This window comes from Pipra filicauda, unplaced genomic scaffold, assembly GCF_003945595.2.
Source record: "Pipra filicauda isolate LSUMZ 115617 unplaced genomic scaffold, ASM394559v2 scaffold8_size5757611_pilon, whole genome shotgun sequence".
NCBI lineage: Eukaryota > Metazoa > Chordata > Aves > Passeriformes > Pipridae > Pipra > Pipra filicauda.
This window is the reverse complement of record NW_024105087.1, coordinates 5,582,529-5,591,043: the sequence shown is the minus strand read 5'-3', so window position 1 is coordinate 5,591,043 and position 8,515 is coordinate 5,582,529. Positions and strand designations below refer to the sequence as shown.

Genomic DNA, 8,515 nt, shown 5'->3' with positions numbered 1-8,515 from the left:
GATGTGTGGACCCCCTGTAGGGTCAAAGATGCGGAGAGGACTTGTTTGGCCTTGACATTGCCCCTTGAACCTTCACAGTCCTCGAGCTGGAAGGATCAGTGCTTGAGGTGTATTTGCAAGCTGTGTGGGAAGTGACACTGGGATTGTGGATGGTGCCATGGGCTGGCTTCACCCAAACTGGCTGTGTTCCAGTCCTACGCTGGTGTAGTAACCCAGTACACTGTGGAGGTGCAGTGGGTTTATTTAAAGAAATTATACCTAACCTGTGAATTGATTTCTTAAAAATGTTTAAGGGGTAGGTAGGCTTTAGTGCCATGCTTGCTAGGATTTGACTGGAGGTGCTTGGGTGGGATAGAATCATAGAATCATCCAGGTTGGAGGACACCCTCAAGATCATCCAGTCCAACCATCCCACCCGACACTACCACTGTAACCTCCAAACCACTAAACAATATTACCCAATGCCAGATGTCTCTTAGACACCTCCAGGAATGGTGACTCCACTACCTCCCCGGGCAACCTTTTCCAGTGCCTGGTCACCCTAACAGTGAAAAAAAAAAAATTAATATCTAATCTGAGTCTCCCCTGTCTCAGCTTAAGGCCATTTCCTCTAATCCTCTCACTGCAGGCATGGTAGAAGAGACCGACCCCACCCCACTACAGCCTCCTGTCAGGGAGTTGTAGAGAGCAGTGAGGTCCCCCCTGAATCTCCTCCAGGCTAAACAAACCGAGTTCCCTCAGCCCTTCCTCATAAGACATGTTTTCTAGACCCTTCACAAGCCTTGTTGCCCTTCTCTGAACACACTCCAGCACATCAGTGTCCTTTTTAAAGTGAGGGGCCTAAAACTGAACGCAGTACTCAAGGTGTGGCCTCGCCAGTGCCAAGTACAGGGGGATGATCACTCCCTGGTCCTGCTGGCCACACTATTGCTGATCCAGGCCAGGATGCCATTGGCCTTCTTGGCCACCTGGGCACACTGCTGGCTCATGTTCTATCAACCAGCACCGCCAAGTCCCTTTCCGTTGACCAGCACAGGTTCTTGTGCTCTTTCCAATGGAGGGCGGGCACTGATGTGCCAGGGGAGCCTTTGCCTGGGGGGACCTTAAAGATCATCCAGTTCCACCCCTCTGTCATGGGAAGGGACGCCTTTCACTAGACCAGGTTACTCAAAGCCCCATCCAACTCTTAAATACTTAAGTGTTAAACACTAAAACACTTCCAGGGATGGGACATCCAACAAACTTTCTGGGCAACCTGTACCGGCTTCCCCAACACACAGTATTGCGTGTGTGTGTCGTGTGAAGCAGCACTTAAGGTTGCAGCTGGGAAGAAAAAAACACAAACAAACAAAAAAAAAACCAAGTTGCTGTAGAGAAGGGATGGGTGGAGTGCCCGGTCCCGGCAGCTCAGGAGTGCCCGGGGCAGCCCGCGGTCCCGCCCGGGGCCGGGGCGGGGGCGGCCGCTCCCCGCGGAGGGCGAGGCGAGGCGGGCGGAGCAGGATCAGCGCCGTCCCTGCACAGCTCCCGGCCCCTGCACGGCTCCCGGCCGGCACTGCGGAGGCTCTCCCGGCCTCGCCGGGCTCTTTTCGTCCGGATAACACTCGGGACTCTTTTCCCCCGGAAGCGGAGCCGGAGTTTTCCCGGCCCCTGCCCGGCCACAGGTGAGCGCGCAGGGCGGGGCGGCGCCTCCCGGCCGGCGGGACCGGGACGGGACACGGGAGGACACGGGAGGACACGGGACGCGGAGCTGGAGCCGCCCCCGGACGGGACGTTCGGTGACCGGCACTAGCGAGGAGAGCTGGGGCTCTGCCCTGGCGCCTTCCTGGAGAGGTGCGGAGCTTAACTTCCAAATGGAACAGAAGCCAGGCACCCGCCGCGCCTCTCGGGGCAGCAGAAACCCCGCAGGGAAAAGGACAGTGGTGGAGGTGACGGTCCCACCTTCCTCTCCGGAAGCGTCAGGAGCGCTGTCCCAAGCACCTGCCAGGCAGCACGCCCAGGGATTTCCCAAAGGGCCGCTCACCTTTGGTCGCTGTCACCGCTGGCTCAGACAGACGAACTCTGTACTCCTGGTACAGGTCCTGCGCACCAGCCGGTGCCCCACGGGTGCTGATGCTCCTGTTCCTTCTCTCTCTCTCCCGCCTAGGAAAAGCTGTTCTTCCTCCCCTGGAAGGCCACAGCGCCGCTCTCCAGCCTCCGTGATTTATGTGTGACTCGGAGCAGAATGGATCGCTATCGATACTTCATCTTCAACCAGAGGAACATGGTGGTGCTGGGGATGTTCCAGATAGCCCTCAGCACGGTGTGCGTCGTCAGCGGGTTCATAGATGGCATTTTCAGAACAGAGTCTCAGCTGGGCAGAACCAGAGCTCCAATTTGGGCTGGGATGGTAAAGTTGTACTATAATTTCTATGCTTCCTCCCCCCCCCCTCTATCTTCTAGCACTTATATTGGGAGTGGGAGGGAAGCCAGGATTTCTTGCTAGCTCTTCCCTGGTTTTCTGCTTTGAACCCAGTTAAAGTTTCCTTATCATGATATAGGCAGAAGAGTGCAAACAGACTTCCCTCTGAAGGAGCTAAATTAAATTCATTTCTACTCGATAATGTAGGAAATGGGGCATAGTGACAAGTGAGAGGGGGTTTGTTGCAGAAGAATAGTGACCACAGGGAAGCCACCAAAGATGAGGAGGGGAACACTTCATCCTCACATCAGGTAGATGAACATCTGGGTGATGATCTGTGTCCCACAGCACAGTGCCCCTAATCCTCTGTACTGCACTGGAGGTCCCTGCTCCCTGGCATTCAGGACCCTGCTGAGCCACACTGCAAGGAAATTGTGCTAAAGAGCTCTCTTCAGTCCAGAGGCTGCCCATCTCCTTTCAGTAATTTCTTTCTTTCCTCTGCAAAAGGCGTGTGGACTTGGGAAAGCGGTGCACATTTTTAGCACTTTAAATCAGACTTATGCCATCAGTTTCATTATTTGGCCAGAGCCATAAAGCTCCGGTCAGAGGTAGCAAGGCCATGGGAGAAGCAAGTGGGCAAGATGCACGTCACGCATGTCCTGGAGATGCTGCAGAGGAAAACAGAAGAAATGAGCAATTCTCTTCCCATTTCTCACCCAACAGTTACTCTGATCCAAGCCTTGAAAACAAGGACTTTCATCTGCGCTGTAGTAGTTTATCTTAGGAATCTGATACTGGTCTCCCAGTTACCAACTCCTTTTGTGCTCTGCAGGTGATGGGAGTCCCAGGCGTGCTGGCTTTGTTCTCCTCTCAGAGGAAGAATCCAATCCTTGTAAGCTGGAGGGGCAGATGGGTGGTTGTGTGTGTATGGGGCAGGGGCAAGATGCTGGGGCAGTCAAAAACTATCTGAGTAGGGAGTGAGCTGACTGGTCCTTCTGCAGGATTAAGAGCCCATTTCTTTGAGTTATCTGCAGAAGAGCTGCTGTGTTCATAAGCAAAAGGAGGATGCAGTGTTACCTCGCTTTCTGCTGCAGCAGACAGGCACTGGGTCTAATAACAAGCAAAAATCTGTAAAAGCCCTTGGTTTCGAATGCTTTTCTTTTGATGGTCCTTCATGTTGTTAAGGGCTGTTTACACTAAAGTAGGAAACAAAGGCTTGCACTCCCCAGGCAGGTCCCTCCAGCCATGCAAACTCCAAGGGGGGATATTGTATGTAAATACAAGATCTCTAAGGACAGAGTCTTGGGGTAGCACCTGTGATTTAGATTTGGCACTCAGCTGTAGCTCACAAATTCGGTATCCTGGAAACCTTTACTGCTTTGTGTTTGGCTTCCTAGTGACTGTTGCTACTAGGTACATTGTTGTGTTATGGGAGGTCAAAGGTTAGTAATTATAATGCTTGTTAGTACATTTGCAAGAGGATAGCTTTAATTCTTTTTCTCCCTAAAATTCTCTGTCTAGGTGAATGTACTGATAGGTGCTTCCATAATCTCTTGTGTTGCCATCCTCATCGTAATAGGTTATAGCTCCTTCACACTGAACTATGGTGAAGAGGAGGAGCTGAGTTCTGCCCCAGTCCATGTTATCCATACTGTAAGTATTGATACAATGATAATTTCCGGGGAACTAGACACCCTTAATCTGCAGACAGTACCAGGCACAACTTATAGACAGAACCAGAATTCCAGGAGGTGTGCACATTAGGCCAGGTTAGCTGCTATCGCTTCTGAGTGCAAAAGGCTGTGGATTGAGCCATGAAAAAATACTGGTGCTGCTCATGAAATGGTGCTGACTGCATTCCTGGCCTGGTTTGGGACAGCAATTGCTAGGCTTGAATCCTTTCCAGCATGCACTTTAGGTGATAAAGTTACAGCAGTTACAGGTCAGCTGGTTAAACCTGGGTATTATTTCAAGTGTATCCTCCTCAGTAAAGCTGAAGAGAAGGAATGAGTTAGCCCTTTTGTGCCTCAAACCTGGCACAAGCAGTGGCTCTCTGTGGGGGTGAAGGCATCCCAGGTGGATGAAGCTGACCATTAGTTTAGTGCAGGACAAATCAAAATGTCAGGCTGCTAAGGTGCAGGACAGCAAGAAGACATTTCTCATTTTCAGTGTGAAGAAGAGCAGCCATTCCTTGGGTTTCTACTCATGGTTAAAGCTATTTCCAAACCTGATGCCACTGCATAGCATCTCACATTTAAACAGTAGCCTTATTTTACTCCTTGTTCTGTTTGAGGATCACACTTGGCTTGTCCTCCAGAACTCAGAAAGAAAAGCCTTTAATAACACTGACTGACTACGGTCAATCTCCTACGATGCGATCTCAGCATTCTTGCAGTCATTAGACTATTTTTGGTGGAGAGTTTCACTTTTTGAATGTGGCTTTAACGTCTCCTTTTCTGTTTGCAGAGGTTCATACTCAGTAAGGTGGTCAAGGGTGCTAACATAGCCATGCTGGCTGCATCTATCTGCAGTGCCTTTTTTGTGCTGGCCATGGCTTACTTGGGGTGCCGGAGCCTTCCACGCTGCTCCTGCTACGACAGCGTGACTGGGATGGTGAGTGAAGAGGCCAGGGCACAAGTTTATTTCTACTGAGGGGGGGTGGGAGGGGGAGAAGCTGGGGAGAAGATGTGTTTTACTTCTATAAACCTAGTCTCAGCTTCACCTCAGTCATCCAGGGCTAATTCTAAGAAATTAAGTGGATGTTAGAAGACGTTTATACTTACTTTTTTTTTCTTTTACTACCTCTCTCTTATTTAGTCTAATGTACAACTTAACATAAGTTATCTCTATTTTCCAAACCGTTTTTGCTACTGTGGCCCCAATTCCTATGAATTCCTCAAAAAGTGCTCCTCTCACCCTTAAACCAACAATTGCTCCTGGTACAGCATTTCGAAGACTTACTGGTACTTACACACTAGAACTTCAAATTCAGTAATAAAAATATCTCCTGTACTGTGTGTGAAGTGTAGGGGGGATGATGACATGCCACATTTACTGCTGATTTATAAGGACTCTGCCTCAAGTGATGGGGCAGCTGCTGCAGGTCTCTGCTAAGTGAGCTCAGTAAATACCAGCTACTTCTCTGCTAGAATAATTCTATGCTGTGTTATTAAACATGTACCTCTGATCATCTGATTTGGTAAGGAAATAATGGGTCCAGGCCACAGGGCAGCTGTCCTTGGCTAAAGACACTGAGTGGGTAACGGGAGGTTGCTGTAAACTTTCAAGCTAAACTTGTTAGGAGGAGTGGACTGCACAGACATTTAAAAGGAATTCAGGTGTATCTTGAACAAATTCACAGATGAGGTATTTGATGGTGCTGTTTCTTTCATAGGAATGGTTGCAACCTACCGAGGACCAAAATCAGGCTGTGGAAATGGTTTGTGCTGTACAAAGTGAGTACCCCAGGGATAATGAACATTCTGAAAAAGCTTTACCTCCCAGGCCAAAATCCTGATAACCAAAAGGGAGGCAAAAGGAACTCAGGATTTTGTGCAGGTGTCTACATCAGGTTTAATGGTTTCCTCTTTCCCTCCCCACGCAGGCTCTGGGGGCAGAATTTTTAGCTTCCCAGATCGGTTTCCAGCCCAGGATGTGGATGCAGAGGAAGACACATCCAAACCTCCACCATACACCAGACTGACTTGAGAAAGTGGTTGAACATTTTGTTCAAACGTGGCAAGAGAGATGTAACAAGCTCTTAATCTTTAAAGATGGTTATGCACTTTTCCTTGGCCTCTTGAAAAACACACACAGGAAGAGAGAAGTATTGAATGCCAAACATTCAGCAGAGAGCACAGTGCAGAGGAGAAGATCCGCAGGTGGTTTTGGACATTCAGACTTTGTATGGTTAAAATACCTCACTGCCTCTGGAAAGCGTGAGCATTTTTTTCCTCTGGCTTTTGTACTGAAATCATGTTTTATTTCACTAGAACTCATCATGCAATTTGTGTAGCACTGCTAGCCTTAGGTATTTAAATATTAAATACAATTGAATGTTTTTCAAGTGCTGTCTCAATTTCTCCCTCTTACTGAGTGAATTATTTGGATGATACAATACCTGGAGAAGAATAATGAAGGACCCACTTCAACCCTGAGCTTCAGAGCATTCTCCTTTTCTTCTTAGTAGGAGTAGGGGCAGGTAAAGTTTTTGATATGAAGCCTTGACAATGCCATTCAGGTAACTCTGTCAGAATGTGGATTCCAAGAGGTGTACATGTGTCATTACAATTAGTTTAATGCTGAAGTGTAATGCTAGAGTGTGGTAGGAACTGGAGCTGCAGTAGCTCCTCTTACAGAGTCACAAATGCTCTGAATTCAGCTCAGGTTTTTCTGTTTCGACTTTGGAGACTGAAAGTTTAAAATAAATGCTTATTTTGAAAAATTAGTTTTCAAACCCAAAGGTATTTAGCTTCAATCTACCTATAAATGACTAGGAATGAGTGCCTGCTTTTAGAGGGTTTCTAATTATATACTTTTTCTTTTCAGTTAAGGTAATATGAGATTAAATTAATACTTAGAATCTTATGACTATGGATAATATGCTTTCAAGTAGAAGGAGGGAATGTTTATTTTATTTTTTTTTTAGCTAGGAAATGCTTGATACTTAAAAGATATGTAAAATTGAGGTGGACTGGTGACTAGAATTTACTTGGTGTATAGTAAATGCTTATTACTTTTCAAGGTGAATGATACCTTCTAGACTGAGCTGTTTTACAGGACCATTGGTACAGATATATTCTGTGGAAAAATTGTGTTGGTGCCTTGCTAAACTTGATTTGCATCAGAGAAATTGCTCTAAATGCTTAAAACCAAACCACAGCAAGAACACAATAAAATCTTTATTCTCTTAAACCTCTTGTTAGGGAACACAGATGTTATTGTGAGGGAAAGACTTGAAGCACCTGTTCATTTAGCTCTTCAGTTTTAATTTGCATTTGATGCTGTAGTTTCTAATAGTTATCCTGATAGTCCAAATAATCACTCAGATGAAAAAGATGATAGCAACAGTAACCAATGCATAACAGGTAATGTACATAATGGAATAATTAGGGATTAGCAGACAATCCCTTAATATTTGCAGCCTAATCCTATGCATGCCAAACTCACACTTGATCTCCATTTTCCTGTATCACTCAATTTTTACCCTTAGGCCTTCATCTTCATTTCCTATAGTTCTACTCCATTAAGCAGATCATCCTGAAATAGCCAGTTCCATTTGTCAGTCCTCTGTTCTGGTCCAAGGGTAATATTTCTCATGCCCTTCTTCCTTTCGTGTCTTCAGTGAAGTTTATCATTCTATATCATACATTGGTCCAGAATCAGGCATGTGATTAAACAGTAAAATGTAACTAGTTCTGAGCACTAAATAAGACCACTTGTTTCATCTTCCTTTCTGGACTAGGTTGGGAGTTATGCTTAGCCCAGTCAAACTTTTGCTTACAGAAGATTAATTTGTTTTTCGTAGCATATTACATAGTATTTTTACTTTTTTCACAGGCTGATATATAAGGGATTAGACCTAAGGGACCTAAGCACTGCATTGTTTGGCATAAAACTTTGAGGCTCCAAATAAAATTTAATCCAGGAATTTTAGGACTCTTGGGACATTGGGATTAGCTTTTATTTTGAAAACAAAGCTGGGAAGAGCACTGAACAAGTGGGAAGTTGCTGCTCTGTCCCTTCTGAAGTGCAGCCAGAGGAAGCACTGCTGCTGCAGTGGTTTTGTACAATAACTCTTTGGCTGAGCACTTCCCCAGGGTGTGTGGAATATAATTAGCACTGGTCTTTGAGAAGAATCACAGTCAGTTCTTCACCTGTAGCAGGACTTTTAACCTCCAGCTAATTCCAAGCTCTGGGAAAAGGAGCTGTGCTCACTGGGCATTCTGGTGTCTCAGGAGAAGTTCATGGAGAGCTTGTGGAAGTCCTTCAATTTATTGCCTAGTGATCTCTGAGCAAGAGAAAGTCCCAGATTCTGCTCCCTACTCTCTGGGCAGTTCCATGTGTTTTGGGTACGCATAATCACCAGATAAAATACATAAATAAACATCCCAGGTG

The 8,515-nt window shown here is 46.5% G+C and overlaps 1 protein-coding gene across 1 annotated transcript; it reads left to right on the top strand.

Moving 5' to 3' along the window:
* Nucleotides 1-1,578: 1,578 nt before the first annotated feature.
* Nucleotides 1,579-6,417, top strand: LOC113992442. Its single transcript, XM_027729718.2, has 7 exons — nt 1,579-1,661; nt 2,144-2,386; nt 3,231-3,290; nt 3,920-4,051; nt 4,865-5,011; nt 5,793-5,853; nt 6,003-6,417. The coding sequence occupies exons 2-7, from the start codon at nt 2,222-2,224 to the stop codon at nt 6,104-6,106; spliced, it is 669 nt and encodes a 222-aa protein (XP_027585519.1). The 5' UTR covers nt 1,579-1,661; nt 2,144-2,221; the 3' UTR covers nt 6,107-6,417.
* The last annotated feature ends 2,098 nt before the right edge of the window (nt 6,418-8,515 follow it).